Below are 17,217 nucleotides of genomic sequence, written 5' to 3' on the forward strand. Positions count from 1 at the left end.
CGAGATCGTGCATTTACACATGAGAAAATACACGTGACAGTTACGTATTAACCGATGAAGCCGCCATCTCTCCTGAGCACACATCTATTCAGTGAAATCAGTTAAATGCAGCCCCCTTCCAATTGCATCGTTATTCCCGTGCATGGCAAAATTAATATCCTTAAAAGTAAATCCATGTAAACAGCGCGCCTCGAATCCAATTAACTTTAATTCCTGCAATTTGTCCGCGGCGTATTTCTAACACTTTCACTACATCGCCGACCAGAGCAACAAAAATATATATATGCGACGCTTCATCGTAACGAAAGTTACCGTGCCGTCCGGCGTAATTCGCGCTATTAAAAAAGCGTCGTAACTCCGCTGCCAGCTTCCTTCGTTAATATTATTAATTCTTATCTGCCGCGTTCGTGCGTGCGTCGTAAAAAATCACGGCCTTATAATCTTCTCGAAATCTCAAAGAGAGAAAAGAAGTTACACACAGGTCGCGCTCGCGTGAGTTTTTGTTTTTGCGCCTCTGCGAAATTCCACGTGAAAATCAAGATGGAGAGGGAAGAAGGATCGTGAAATCCGGATCAGTTTCCGCCGTTTCTCGCGAATACGGATACGGCGATACACGCGATTTCGCCATTGTCCGTATACGAGTATCCCGCGCAATTACGGAACGCTCGCGAGAGAAGCTCGAATGCGGCGGTTTCAACTGTGTGGTCACAAATGGCTAATTTTCTCGTTAGCGACGGCGATCGTGTCCAACACGATCTCCAGTCGGTGGGTCCGTGTTGCTGTCGGTCGTTTTAGAACTGCTTACACGACGCTTACGCGAGTGGAAAGTTTAGCTGACGTTGCCCGAGGGACTCTTTGATGATTTTTATCTGTGCGAAATGCGGGAAACAATCGGAGCGTACAATCCGAGAAAATTAATTTCACTCTAGTTTAAGATTGAACCGATAGAGGAACAAATGCGATCTTACATTTCGTAAATTGTTGAGCTCCAGCTCTATTAAAAGCTTGACAAATTTAAATACAAAATATCTTAGATATGAGAGAGTTTTTATATTCTCTTCATGAATTTTTAATACAAAATTGATTCTATGTAAAAAAAAAATTTCCATATAGTTCCATATATAGTTCGTAATACCTCGAGACAAAATTTATATTATCTTTCTGTAATTTTTTGCCATTCTTAAAGGATTTTTTTATCTTAAAGGATTTTATTCTTAAAGGATTTTAAACAAGATAAAGCTATCAATCTGTCTATCGTGACAACGTTCGTTCCCTCCTTGCGGATTTGCAGCCCTCCGTTCTGCATCAAACAATCCCGTTGGGAGAACGAGTAAGCGGAGGAAGCGCCGGTACATGCGTGCAACAACGTGAGCTTGCGACGAGAACTTGAGATGAAACGATTAACAAACTTTGTGGCTGATCGCCAGCTTTGTTGCAAATGTATTTCGCGGATAACAAATGCAGTTGCGGCAATCGTTCGCATTTTATTTATCTTTCGAATCAAAAGTTATCGAAATTTATCCTATTCCACACCTCTCTCTCTCTCTCTCTCTCTCTTATCTCTCTTTTAAATTGATATTGTGCATTAATTAAAATTATTAATAAATGCATTTATAATTTATTTTTATAATTATAAAACAAAGCAATATGAAATATATATTATTTATTAGCTTTTAATTATTATATTATATAATTATATAAAAACTTGTGAATTGATATTGAATTGATTATTGAATTGAATTGAATTGAATTGATTATTCATTTTTAATCATTGAACACATTACGTATATAAATACAAATTAAATATTAAAAAAAAAAATAATCGGATAACTAAAAAAAAATCATATTCGGACTTCACTTATTTTCATAGAATTTTATTTAATTTCCTAGCTTATCTCTTAGCTTTCTTTCTTCGATAGTTTCAAAACCAAATCGTCTTATTACGTTACTTACGATCGTTTTGTTCGACAAGTTAGTACATCAAAGTTAAACGCTAAATCGGTTATCGGGATACGTCATCAGTTGGCCGGTTAAGAGATCGCGATATTGGTATATCCGGAAAGGGTTGAGTTTCTCAAGAGATCACTCGTCTCAAAAGGGCCACTTTTACCTTGATCTTGATCACGGATCACCGCGGGTCTCAAAGGGACTGGCGAACGCACGCGAGATTTCGAACGGAAGAGTCGATCAAACGGGACGGCCGGACGAATTACAGCCGGTTCGGTAGTCCGGTAAAGGGGTGATGCTGCCCTTTGGGCGACATCGAGATGTTCCCTCTGATCTCGCCAACGGCAACGACTGATAAGTGGATAAAGAGTCTCGGGGAGACAGAGTGTCTCGAAAGCTCGGTTAAGTTAAAGAGAGAGAGATTGTCTGGCAGGGAGGAAAAACGGAGGAAATACAGAGAGAGGGTTCGCGCGAGTGTCGACGATCGCACCCTTGCGAGGCTCGTTAAGCATTGACAGAAAGTTGCGAACACAAGCAACAAGTTCGCGCTCTCGCTGTTTGCCCGCTTAATACGTTCCGAAAATTCGCCTGTAAACGAGATTTGCATAAAGGAGCAACAATTTCCCCGCACAAAGGCGTTTACCGTTTCTCGTGGCTCTAATTTATGCGAATTGCGATTCGTAGAATTAAAGTGGAACAATAATTACAAATTCTCCAACTTCCCGTAATAATTAAGCTATATCGTCATTCGGCAAATTTTGGGTACAACTATAATTACTATACTATAATTTAAAATACATTGGAATTATAAAGAAAAACAAAAAGCAATTTTTCAGAAAAAGAAATTTTTCTTGATGTTTAAAATACACATGTTAAAATTATTATTTTTATAACGAGTATCTCATAAAGCGTGGAAGCGAAATCGCAGATTTTCTGATTTTTGTCTTCGACTTTCCGCATCCCGATAAAACTGGTGTCACAAGAATCTCCGTTCGCTACGACAAAAATGCAGTCTGACATATCATGAAGGGACACGAAAAAATGTGCGGTCACTCGCGCGACATTCCCTACAAAAATTTTCGCGACAAGCGCCGGAAAAAATTCAGCCGCTGTCGGAAACGAAGAGGGCGAGCGAATTCCGGAAAGATCCCGGCGAAACGAAATTTTCTGACGTCGCGCGTCTCTTTGTCGTTCGGGCTTTTGTTCCGGCCCGATGGAAATGTTGGCCGGTGACCAAATTGCGTAACTCTCGCGAGAGTGTCGCGAAGGGCGAGTCGACGAAAGTTCGAAGGAACAAAACCAGCAGGAGAAGAGCAGGGATCGGAGGACGAGATATAGGGGTAGAGGCGACGCTGGGGGCGGTGCCGGGCGGTGTTTGGACTCCGTGGAGAATATGGAGAGAGTGTGTGCGAGAGGGTGCTGGATGGATCGGCGTCAAAGTGAGGTAGCCTGATGTATATGCATGCTACTCCCGGGTCAGTGGGATGGCCCGAATTACCATAAACATGCTAGATAGTAGGCTAACTGCCGTTGTTCCCGTCCCGACCCGCCGTCACCCTCGCCGTACCCTCTCGGTCGGTTTACCCCATTCGATTTGGCAGACGCCGTAGTCGATTTCTGTCTCTTGTCTCGGCGTCTCGGTATGCGAACGTCTCGTGCCCCTTTGTGCTCGCTTTATGGCGTTATCGATACGGCGAAAGCGTTTACCTTATGATAAAGTGAAGGGTTAGACACGTTCCATTAAATCGCGTCTCTTTTAATTATATAATACTGTATAAATTTTCATACCCAAGTTCAAAACGCAGTGAGAATATTTAAGTGAGATATAATAAGGATGAACAAATCAATAAGTAATAAAAATATATAAAAATATACATTTGATTATTAAATATCGTATTAATCGCGAAAATTAATTTCATCATTTGCTGCAAAACCACGGAAGTAAATATAATAAATATATATGTTATATGCATATTACAAAAATTTTGCTCGAGCGCTTTTATCTGAACGAAAAGACGTCTACATTTTCTGATGGAAGCACTCGATCGCAATTTTGTCGAAAGAATTCGTACGTTCGGTTGGGAAGAGTGGAAGGTGGAAGGAACGGAAGCAGTTTTAATATTCGTTTTGCACGATGGATTTACCGATGCGTTATTTCGCAAATGGCTGGCCATTTGTCGCGGTACCGAAAACTCAATTCGCACTATGTCACATCATGCCTGGCTTCGTGTATCTAACACGTGAGTGTTTTCTCTATTATCTAGTCATTCTGCATCTGTTGCCTGTTTAGCTTGCGCTTTTATCGTTCGCGAACCATGCATCATAAAATTAATCCTTGCATTCTTGTTAATAGCGTTTTATTATTCACTTTGGGCGATCATTTATGGCTGTTTGAATTTTGCATCGATGGAACTAAATTTCTGCCTCTTTTACACTAGAAATTATCGTCGAGTACAAAGTATTTAAAATTTATTATCTTAGCGAACAGATTTTGTCGATTTATAAAGCAAATTTACGAAAAGTTCAACTGTTCTAAAACGAGCTTTTAAGAACAGCTGCAGTTAGTAAATATACTTTTAGAGTTTTCTCTTTCACTAAATTATTTACACAATAAAAATTAAATATTTGGTAAGAGTACAAATAAAATGAAATTTTTATTTACTAATCTCTGATCGCAATAAAACTTTACATAAATATATCTTAAATACTTATAAAAAAGTTGAATTATTGAATTACATATATGTACATATATTGAATTACACACACACACACACACACACACACACACACACACACACACACACACACACACACACACCACACACACACCACACACACACACACACACACACACACACACACACACACACACACACACACACACACACTATATATATATATATATATATATATATATATATATATAGTAAAAGTTAGATATATATATATATATATATAGTAAAAGTTTTTTAAATTTTTATCATGTATTTAATCAATGTTTTCAAAAAATTTGTGTCTACGCACCAATTTTATGAGATATAGGCCCTAGTGTTTTGCTGCTACGACGAAATTGACTGGCACGGTGGTTTTTTGTGTATCGTCCTAGAGCCTTTTGTAAACAAGGTCACCGCGTATCGCCAGATGTGCCTCGACATCGCGTCTGTTTTCGCAGTAACGCGGCCGCGGCAGGTACGAGCGGACGTCGAGGACCGTTGCTCCTTTTATTACGAGTGAATATTCGCGATCTGTTCAAGTGATTAGAGGTTTCAATAGAATGACTGACTTGTAGTTTCGAGATTACATATTCTTTGATTAATTACATATCTTTGTAATTACATATCTTTGATTTAAATAACGTACAATTGTCTTACATCTGAGATTTTAAAATCTATTCCCTTACTAACAATTTTATTTTTACATTTACGCATATAATGAAAATACATAGCGTCATGTAATAACAGACTTTGTCTTAAGACTTTGTCTTAACTTGAGAAATTACAAGTCAGCAATTTTGATAAGGCCTTCTCGCGTGCTCAATGACTCGTAACAATGGTTTTCTTCGTCGAAGCGAATGTCTCGTAAGTAGAAATCGAAGCGAGACATTTTAAGTTCGATCTCGTATCTGATCTAGTGTTCAGTGTTTTCAGACTAACATGTCGGTGACCGGATTTAGTGATTCATGAAACAATAAAACCGTATCGATCGTTTGATAAATAATACGCGTGTCTTACGAGATTCGACATTTACCTATTATGTATTCAATATTGAATTTAAATCGAATTATTTTTGGATATCCCGTCGCGTCTCGATTAATTTACCATTAATCCAATTTGTTATTCCTGTCGGAATGAAGATTCTTAATAATAATAATGGCATCAGACTGAAGTTGACTTTGATTTCTTAAACAATAATGAAACGTGTTGATATCGATCGGGTGATTTTCATGTCGAACAACACGACGTTTAATTTGGTAAATATACTTTTAATTATCATTACTTTTTAATCTCACAATGCAAATTTGGCATGTGCACATCGGTGATTGATTTCCCAAAACGCGTATCTCGCGAGATTTTTTTCAACCATTAATTTATTGTCGACAGAAGAACCATTTTCCGGTTCGTTTCTTGAAATATTCAATGATATTTGCCTTCAATTCGCGTGTGTTTGTTCACTTATAACAGAGATAATAAATGTAACCAATTTGGTATTAAAAATGTGAAAAGTGCACGGAAATGTGGTTAGAAGCAACAGGTGTAGTGGTGGATAATATCCGAAGTTGGCTGATTTTTCGATTCCATCTGCCATGTTGGATTCGTCCACTGCGTTCGTCCACAGCACGGCGACGTGGTATGTACTTATTTTTCTCAGAATATCTTTTACATTGTTTGCCGAGCACTTTGTGCACAAATAAAGTTTTCGAGAATATTATAAAAATATTAATAATTATTTAATCTAACAATATTTGAATAGCAATGATGTTCATTTTTTTTAATATCAACTAAAAATGTGATTCATTTTTTCTTCATTGTTTTAATAAGTAATGAAAAAGACAGAAAAAAAAAGGAATAAAATAAAGCTGTAAAGTACGTTTTCTTTTTTAAATATAAAGTTTTTATATATACTTTTTTAATTTTTCATAGTCTATTCTTCGATATTAATTAACCGATATTAATTATCGATTATCTTTATATTATTAGAAACAAACTGGAACGTTGGAATAAATATTTGATTGTAATGCAAGTGAATATTTAGCTCGAAAACTTTGTTTGAAATTATCTTTAGTTTGAAATTAACAACTATTTGTTTCTGCTATTTCATCTATTTTGTGAAACGTCATGCATATCTTCTATAAACAACAGAACCGTAAACTCTAGATTGACCGAATTATAATCGTATTTTGATTTCAATGCGAATTTAGCTAGACAATCCCTATTAATGAAATCATGCAAACAATGATGACAGAGTAACAACAAATTATCTCATAATCGTGTTTGAATACGCGTCTTATCGTATTATTCGATATCGACTAGGCTGAATGAAATTGTGTTATTTTGAAAATTTATCTATTATATTTATCATCCACAATTAATAATAATTTTTGTATTTGTCTTATTTTATTATCACTCATGTGACGAATCTAACATTTCATAATAAAATTATGTATTTTTGATAAATTTATAGACAAATAATTTTTTAATAAATTTATATAATTTATTATAAAATATGACTGAAACTAAGATATTACATTTTAAATTATAATTTTTTAACTTAATATTGATTTAATAAAAGTTTTAATATTTTACTTACAAATAAAGAAACATATCGATATGTTTTTGCGAAATTGATTTTTTTGTTATTAGTAAGTATTAATATTGCATTTAAAGATTTCATTAAAAAATTTTATAATATATGCAATTATTATAAAAAAATAAATACTATCTGTTTAAAATTGTTTTTTTAAGTATAATTATATCTTAAAAAGGTTTATTTAATTTCTCGCATAAAAGACATAAAAGACATATAAAGACATAAATTACGTCATGTTTTAAATTCTTTTAAATTCCAGAATTTTAATGTCTAATATATTAAGAAGTTTAAAAATAAAATTAGAAGCTTAAAAATATACAGCTTGTGTAAAATATCTGTGTCTGCATTTAGTTTTTATCGTACTTGTTTGGGTCATCGCATTTATTAAACTTTCTTTAGCGTATCAGTAGCATGACTGAAATTTATATTGTCTAGAAAATATATTGAATATAACGTGTAATATGAGCTTAGAATTTTGTATTTTTCAAATGAGGGAAGAAAGAGAATTTTGATTATAAAGGATTATAAAAATACTGCGGGAGTATTATTTCTACTTAGCTGATGTTTACAGTAAATTTGTTGATTTTTTTTTTGAATTTATCTAAAATACACTATTATTTTTCTCCGAGATGATTTGTTAAGTTCTCGTCTCTGTGTGAGGTGCGTTCTCTCGGTCGGAAAAGCAACTTATCGTTAACTAAGTGTGAAGAGAATCTCCTCGAGGATCCGATCGTACCAATACTTGAACGCGATCAATTGCAGGAGAGAGACTGCGAAATCGCTGGAGGGTAATTAATATTACGCTGTAGGCACGCTGTTGCAATCCGATCTCGATGATCAACGGGAATTTCTGACCAGTTAGAGTGCGGCATGCCGCTGTTGATCGGATAACACCGTGTCTGCCTGTCGGGATCTTGAGAATTCTGTCTGTTTCACTACGCCGAGGTTTAAGGAAACTCTGGAAACGGAATATGAGAACATATCTGAGACTGGCGAATATCAATTATACGTATAATAACATTATTAAAGTTGTAATCGGACAAAGAAATACGATAATTATACTGTTGAGAAGCGAGTATTCGAATAGTTCGGTCCAGCATAATTCGATCTATATACGATACACAATAGAAATCTGAATAATTTCGGAACTTTTTCACTTCATTTGGCGCACCTGAAAAGAACCGTCCCGATCGACCATCCTGATATTTTGCCTAGCTCTTTGTTAAAAAATTCTATTAAAAATTCGAGTAGCGAGAGAGAGAGAGAGAGAGAGAGAGCTGTACTCCATGAGATTAAACTGTGCCGAGGGGATTGAAGCACGAGACAACGTTATCGGGAGAGGACGAGCGAGGGAAAGTGAAAGAGTAGATTCACCGAAGGTTCAATTATCCGTGCGCGCGTTATCCCGATCTCTTTTTTTCGGCGCCACGGATTTACACCGTGCCGGACAAAAGCCTCCTTCTCGGTCTCGGGCTTATCTGCAACGAATAAAAAGGCAGTTATCTCCGCACACGCGCTACGCGGGACCGCATCGAGATTTCAGATAACGTTTTAATAGGATTAGGAGGCGATCGTACGCGCGCGGTCGTCCTTCCAAATGGGCTGTCCTTTGCACCGTGGCGACCTTCGGCTTTTCGCTTCGAGCGAATGCGATAAAGGGTTTCCTCGCTCCGCGCGGTTTTCTCGGAGTTCCGCAATGTTCGCAAGGCCGCAATTTTGCCGCAAAAGCGCGGGTGCACGAATTGAAGTCGTACGTGCTTAAAATATCGGATATTTGAATAAGATATTCAAAGCGTGAATTATTTTTGATATCGTAGTTATTAAATCACTGAGAAATAATGAACGTATTTTATACATCTCTGCGAGGTAATTTAAAAAAAATTTAACTATTATTATTGGAAACTTGTATTGTGTTATGCCACGTATTCGGAAGTATCTCGCGTCGCTTTAATTCTATCATAAATATTAAATATTTTCTTGGCGCGTGAACGACTCTCCTCTTTCTATCTCTCGAGGAAGAAGAGAGTCACGTCGCGAGCGAAAACATGGAATTCTGGGTCGTTTCGTCGAGCATATTTCGCCGATCCGCGGGCGGAAAAGCAAAACGATTCGAAGATATTCTGCGTGCGGTGGATTCCCGAGTGGGTCAAAAAGGGAACTTGGAGGAATGCAATTTTCCTCGGGTGCACTTTGAAGATCCCCGCGTCGTTTGGCCGATGAACCTCCTCGTCAAGCCCGCTTAGGGACCAAGGGGCATGATCGATACATCGCTTTCTCGCGGTCGCAACAGCACTGGCACAACCGGCATGCCGTTATCGATCGTATCGCTTTTGGCTCCTTGGAAAAATGAATTTGCGGAATCTGCGGAATCTTTAATCTCGATGGAGCCTACATCAATCTAGGACGTCGGCGCGATTTATGCAACGCGCGGAATTATGAAATGTACGTAGCGTTTAGAAAAATGTTCATAGAGTTTATTATTGACTTACCGAAGATGACATCGAAATGACATGGATATCTTTCGATGGATATCTGTTCCCGCTTGACTCTACGATTTAAGAACTGAAAATCGCATTACACAAATTTATGATTTATTCACTAAATCTAAATAATCTCTGTACTCGTATAAGACCGCATTTATATAGAAAAATTATAGAAATATAAATTATTTTAAATTATTTTAAATATAAATTATTTTTATATAATTTTTCATGTGATTTTTATGTGATTATAATTTATAAATTAATGTTTTTTTTTATTTTTATTTGAAATCGCAAATATTTGATTTTTAATTAGATATCGATATCATGAAAAGGGACAACAAAATCGTTGTTAGCTATTCTCTGATTTTCCAAAAAAGAACGAGATAAATGACAGAAACGAGATTATTAGTTTCGGAATTATTTGAGAATTAAATTAACGAATAAAGGCGTTGACTACATGTAATCCTTAGAGAGAAATCTAAAGGAGGAGGGATAAAGAGGAAAAACAGTTGATTCCCAGAAGAGGAAATTTAAAGAAAAAAGACAAAGAAAGATGAAGAAGAAGAAGGAGCGAACGACAGGGCGAGATTCGTGACCGATTGTAAAGTGTCCTTGGAAGTAGAGTGACGAGAGGAACAGTAAAAAGAGAGAAATATGGCGCGAGAAAGGGAACAAGGGAGAAAGATAGAAAGCGTGGCTGAAAGAGCAAAGATCTGATATCTGCTCGCGAAGTGAGAGGCCGGGAACTTTTAAAAGTTATTTAAATTAAATAGACTGCGGAGCGCGTAGAAAAAGAGGATGCAAGAGGTAGAGGGCAATATGAGGAATGAGATAAGGGTTGATTGCGAGCGAGTAAACCCGGAGGGATGTGGGAGGGCAGCCTCGACGGTATTGATAGCGACAACACACCCGGATGAAAAATAAGCGACGCCTCTTCTTTAAAAAGGAAGGCGGAGGATGAAAAGGTGTCTCCAACCCTCTTCTTTCCCTACCCTTTAACGGTCCTGTATCCGCAGAGCGTAAATACGCAAGAAAGCCCGTCCGGAAAGAAGGCCCTCCCTTCGCAATTGCTATCTCATATCTCGTTTCGTTTTTTTCGATCCCTCGAAGAGTTAGTTAAAGGGAATAAGGGGAACAGAAAAGAAGGATACGAGGAAGCCCGATAATAATTCCCCTTAATGCTTTTTTACTAGCACATCCTTCCCAGATGGAAGTGCTGCCCGTTAATATTCGTGCTGTTTTCGGCGGCATTTCCTTCGACGTTTTACATAGAATCACGAGAGAATTGGAGCTTTTCGTGGATTGTACGTTTTACGATGAATTCTTGCGATTTCTACTTTAAGAACACGCCAAAAGTCCATCAGTTGCGACAGAATGACGAAGATTATAAATCTCTGTATGAATTGCCAATGAATCGCTCGTAAAAAATTTTGAATAAAATTTTGAATATGAACAATATGCACAAATACGAGAATTGCTTTTTGTAAATTGGAATAGAAATCATAAAGCGTCAAATCTATATAATAATTAATTTTTTTAAATTATAATTTAAAAACATTTTATATGTTTTACACACACACACACACACACACACACACACACACACACACACACACACACACACACACACACACATGTGTATATATAAAACACATTTAGATTATAATTAAAAAAAATTAATTATTATATATGAAATCTTGCTGTTACATATCTTTTTATTATGATCCGTCTATATTATCTTAGTTCTTTCTATAGAAAGAAAACTTTAGTTACAAGAAAAGTTTCTTTTGAAATCACTTAGAAACGATGCAAATTTTTGCAATTGCGCAACTTTTTATTATCGGATCCGCGGATCGATCCTCGCGCTTGATTCATGAAGCTCGCGATTTCCTACAGCATATATTAAGCGAAAAATTTCCTCGGCGCTTCTTATAGCGCCACGATGGAGGACCGAAGATCTCTTTATCGTCGCGATTTCCACAAACTTCGCGGAGTAATATCTATAAGGTCGCGCCGAGGCTCGCGATGAGATTTATCAGGTGCCTCGTAAAACCTTCATTACGACCGAACTTCGTTATCCGCGTCTCTCGTCCTCTCACGAAAGGATCACGCCGAGCGAGATGCGAGTGTTTGCTTATCTGAGTGACCTGACGAATCGATCGATCGATCCTAAACTCATGCCCGAGTCCGAGAACCAGCGCGGCATTAAATTCCCGATAAAAGCAGAAAGCGATCCGCGCATCTTGCTGCATCCTGCGGTTCCGAAAGCTCCGGTTACATCGTAGTTTCGGCGAAGATGACGGACAGGCTACCGAAACTTCGGCATTGTTTTATCTTCCGTGTTCCTTCATCCTCTTGGGAAGTTCTTGTACTTGCTTTTATGAGTCCTTTGCGGGTGACGTAAAATGAACAAACTTTATCGATAGCAAAGATCTTACATAATTGTGAAGATAATCTTATGTGTCTTTTGATGATTTTCTTCAAACAAATAGGAATTTTTATAAGGAAGAAAGGGATATTTTTATTTCTTTGAAAAATATTTTTCTTTAGTAACAAAATTATGAAAAAAAGACGCGCTTTTGATAAATAATATTATTTTATTGTCAGTTGTTGTTTTCTTCTTGTGATAGAACGATTGCGTATATTGCGCATCTTGTTAAAACATAATCGAATATTCTCAGGAAATAAAATTAAAAACAATCTTGTGTGCTTTCTCTTTAGTATCATTTTACGATATGATAGTTTTTATCCTACTTGACATTCCCATCACGACTCCGTCTGGTATAGAGGATGTACCGAGTGATGAAAAAAGAAACGGGTATGAGAAATTCGTGCGACCGTCTCGAAGAACTCGATAAAGATACCGTCATGTTGGTCGCAGATGCACTTCTCAGTGCACACGATCGTTAACCCACCGAGGTTATTGTGACAATTAACATGACATTTCCCCATTCTGCAGACCCAATTTCGCGCATGTTCACTGTATTGGTGTGTTTCGATTAGACTTGACCATTATTGGCTTGTCTTATTGTAATCACAATTAACGACTGTGTTGGTAATTAACATCTGGCACGAACGGTCGTTGACCCTTTAAGCGAATTGCTGTCGGATCAGTATATTTAACATATACTTCATTTCCTCTTCTATTTCGTGAATTTATTACAACACGAAAATAATGCAATGAATTTAAATTGTAAAATTTAAAATCTTCTTTTTTTTTTTTGAACAAAAAAAATTTATTTATTTTTATCTTAAGATTACCATATCTGTCAAACTAAGATTTTTGTATAAAATCTTTTTCTTTTCGCCACTTTATTTTATACTTGTTTAAATCAAGATAACGGCGATTTTAAATAATTTCCCAAAATAGTAAAAAAAAAGAGAAAACGATGCTGAGCTAGAACAATGATTAACTTATAATTTGCGTTTAAATGCGAGGAAGAAAGTGGTCGCTAATAAATAAGTATTGACGGATAATGGGGATAATCTTGATAATAGAGAGAAGAAGAGAGAAATAAACAGAGAAAGAGAGTGCATGCCTTGAGCAGATATCCAGCCATCCTCTGTTACATACGTTACCTCTTGTGTTACCTTAGCGGTAGAAATCTTCTGGTGGAAACCATTCTGCCGGTAAACGCTGGAAGATAACGAAATTTGGTTGCAGAAGGCAATCTGGTTTTACTGCCTTTTAAGTAGCATCAATTTAGCAGGTGGTTAAGTATTAGGATGGCGCTAAAACCGGATTCATCAGGTCTCGGATTATTCATTATTACTACTCGCCCCTGCGTTGTAAAACTGAAATTAGCTTCGCACTTTTGTCGTTCGTGGTAACTCGTTTCCTGTGCATCATCCTGTGAAATGATATTAAATAAAGTTGAATATTATCTGTTCATGATTGAATAATAATAATGTCTAAGGATAGAAATGTTTTTATAAAAAAAAATAATACGAATCTGATAATAAAGAAATCATCTAAAAAAATTGTTGCTAAAAATATGTTTCTTAAAATATTATAATATACAAAAATATCATAATTTAATATATTAAATTATTGTTAAATATACTATCTGTAATATTTATTTATGTTTTATTAATTACGATTTTAGTTATTTTTCTTTTATTTGGTATGTCAAATGATCAATTAAATTAAGATTAGTTAATTATATCAGATTTCCTTTTAGAAATCACGAGTTATTGATATTCGATATATATTTAATATTTTATTATTATACAGCTCAGTGATCTAAATCTGCCGCGACATTTCCCGGATTAGCTCGGCGATCGAGCCATCGATCGTTAATTTTCTCGTCACCGAACGAAAGGGCAAGTGCGAAACGCACAGTTCGGGGCATCGGGCTATCTCTTCACCGAAGGGGATGCAGAATGTCAAGGGGGTTAGCGCGAGGGGTCGGTGGGGTAGAAGCGCGTAATTTATGACGCAAGTTTTGATATACTGCGCGTTTAGGGTGGAACTTTAAAATATTAAAATAGCCGCGGCGATACGATGGAAGCTCGAACCGCGACGGGAGATTTATCACGCGATGAGAGATACCGGCTCGTGTATATACCGGGTGCGACAGAACAACGTGACACGTCTCTCGCGATCGCGAGATTCGTTATTCTCTATTCGACTTCGTGTCATGAACATATAGATCGATTTACTGTCACTTTTTGCGGTGTGATTTCGAGTTGAACCTCTCTATGTGTATACATCGTCATTTACGAAAGAGAACTACACGAGTAGTATTACAATTTACATTGCCATAAATAACAATAATAGAATTGTAATAATAATAGTAGAAAAAAAATTTGAGATCTGTAAACATTTTTATGATATAATAATAATATTATTGCCAAAGAATAATACGCGAGAGACTATTGCTTTTTATTTATATTCTCGTAACGAAAATATAAGAACTTAGCTGTTTCTAATTTTATTTTACAAATATAAAAAAATTAAACATTTGAATGTTATTATTTAATAATATAATTCTTTGAAAATATTATGTAACATTTTAATAAAATAGTTAACTAATTGCCGCGCCGCTGATGAGATTTTTATCATATGATGATCACTATTAGGGTATTCTTGTTCGATTCGGTTGACCGCGGAAATAAAGGGTTAATGGCGAGTGTGAAATCATAATCCACCCAACATCTGTATGTCGAGATTCATGCGAAAAGTCGTCCGTTTAGTTTCGGAGCACACAATCGATAATCGCTGGCGATGTCATATGAATCACGTGTCGGGGTTACGCGCGGGGCGACCCGAAGTGCCACGGTCTTCATTATGTGCGTTCTTTGCAGTCGATAATAGATCGAAGAAAAAAAAAAAGAAAAGAGAGAGAGAGAGAGAGAGAGAGAGAAAGAAAAAAGTAGTCGAACCCATCATCAAGGGGTGGCGTCCGATCCCGAGCGCATCGGCGCATCGCAACGGCGGCGGCATGTGGGGCCGCATATGGCGCGTGGCTTCCCATTGTTAAGGCCGCGGCTTACCTAACTGACTTTATGGTCGACCGTATTTTCAGGATGAATCCGAGGGTGAAACTCCCCGGGTGGGCGCAGGGCGCAGGTGTCACGGATCGATAATCATATCGTTCGACATTCTTAACCCTCATTTCGTTTATCGGCAAAGGAAGATGAATCTTTCCCCGCGTGCTTTTCGTAGTTATTGTAAAATCTAAATTAACTTTGAGGTGTGTGTGTGTGTGTGTGTGTGTGTGTGTGTGTGTGTGTGTGTGTGTGTGTGTGTGTGTGTGTATTAAAATCCCGGGTTTCGACAGTAAAATACTTTTCGATCTCCGTGTCGTCGCGACATTTGTTCGCACGAATCGCGGTTGCGGGCGGGACGATTTATACGTCGAATAATGATTTTCATTAAATTCGGCTTTGACGGATACGTGCCGCGAGACGAGATAGCGGGCGAGGGGGTATGTCACGCCTGTGTCCGAGATAAAACATTCAGCGTTTTATATTGCTATCGGAAAAACACGGGGAACAAACGTCGAGCGCGCGCGCGCACGCACGTCCGTCCGTCCGTCCGTCCGTCCGTCCGTCCGTCCGTCCGTCGTTCACTTTTCGTACATTTCTGCAATTAAAACGATCGATTAGCGCGTCGTGCTCATTCGCCGTGTCCGCGCGATCACGATGATTCCGCGCACCGCGATATTCATTTAAACGTGGATCACCTCGATAAGCCGGTACTAACGCAAAAATTTGACGTAAATGCATTTCGCCCGCGTATCGCGTCGAGCTGATCGAGAATGCAAACCGATTGCTCGTTCTCATCGTGCGAACAACGGTTTACGCAAATGGTCATTTACAAAAATCGGTTTTACGATATAGAGCCGAGACTCCTTGAATGCAAAAAAGAATATTGATTTTGATCTAATTGTAAATTGTAAATGATTTTCTTGATCTAATTGTAAATTTTTATAAAACGTGGAATACATATACATATTTGAAGGATGTCGTATATTATTTTTAACGTTGTTGAACCAAAGGTCCGGAAGGAAAAAAAATGTATTTTACACGCAGAAGTTGTTCATCAAATTTGCGCAAGATAAACGGAGGTAAATCCGAGATTTCCAAAAGCCAATCTTTCAGGGAAAGTTATTGGAGAAAGTTTTCATGTTATCGAAAGTTGTTCATCGTTGAACGAACGGAAACGCGAGTCGATCGACTGCCAATTAAACGCGCTCGTCGATAGCGTTACATAATAATCCTCTTGTCAGGTAGGAGTTCAATGAGAGTCGATTAAACTTTAAACACGGTGATCCATGACTCGATTATGATCATCGTTCATCATTAATTAAACCACACGATGCCCTGAGGCCGTGTGCGCTTTGTCGAAGTTAACTTTTAATCCCATTTAAATCCGATGTTGTCCAAATAACAGAATTTTTATTTCACAAACTACAGTACATTATTGAATCAATCAATGAGAGAATATCACGGATACCGATCTGTAACATGCCCGTGTCTTATTAGACGAAATGTCTTACTTTTTAACAACAGATAAATTTAAATTTTCTTATCTAAAAAGCAAAAATTATTATTGTGCAACTCTAAATCTTTTAAACAATTCTTTTTTTTATTTCTTTGTCAGATAATGTAAGTAATTTTAAATTTTAGAAAAGGCAATTTTTTGACATTATTATATATCTATTTTTTTTCTTTTTTTTAATTTAAAACTATATAAAAGAAAGGAAAGAGAAAATATTCCTGAAACTTCTTATAACCTGCAGCTGTGCCATTCTTTTGTATCCTTCGATTTATCACAAACACTTCGCGAAGGGTCGCACTCTGAAGCTCTCGCCGTTGGTATGTCGCAACACGAAATACGCATGCGGCCGCAGGATGCCTCGCCGCGGAATGGATGTTGTTTCGAGCGTTTCGGGCAACATTCGCGCCGGATCGAAATTCGCGTAAATCAAAGCGCCGCGAAATTCGAGCCGCTCGTACATTACGTGGGAAAACT

At 37.3% G+C, this 17,217-nt stretch overlaps 1 protein-coding gene across 13 annotated transcripts in view; it reads left to right on the forward strand.

Annotated features, from left to right (window-relative positions):
* The window catches only part of pxb (putative Hedgehog signaling attenuator pxb), a 347,458-nt gene that overhangs the window by 86,185 nt on the left and 244,056 nt on the right, over positions 1-17,217 (forward strand). Inside the window, exons 1-3 of one of the 13 annotated variants that reach the window (XM_089071029.1) lie at positions 4,990-5,525; positions 5,801-5,917; positions 6,048-6,294. The exons of 4 other annotated variants lie outside the window; for them this stretch is intronic. In XM_089071029.1, the coding sequence (XP_088927155.1) occupies positions 6,251-6,294 (44 nt within the window). In that variant the 5' untranslated portion in view covers positions 4,990-5,525; positions 5,801-5,917; positions 6,048-6,250. Of the gene's footprint in view, positions 1-4,989; positions 6,295-17,217 lie in introns of those variants that run through there. 8 more of the 13 variants (XM_089071031.1, XM_089071032.1, XM_089071027.1 and 5 more) reach the window with 8 other exon arrangements.

Source organism: Pogonomyrmex barbatus, unplaced genomic scaffold, assembly GCF_055798465.1.
Source record: "Pogonomyrmex barbatus isolate J1 unplaced genomic scaffold, ASM5579846v1 scaffold11, whole genome shotgun sequence".
Classification (NCBI taxonomy): domain Eukaryota; kingdom Metazoa; phylum Arthropoda; class Insecta; order Hymenoptera; family Formicidae; genus Pogonomyrmex; species Pogonomyrmex barbatus.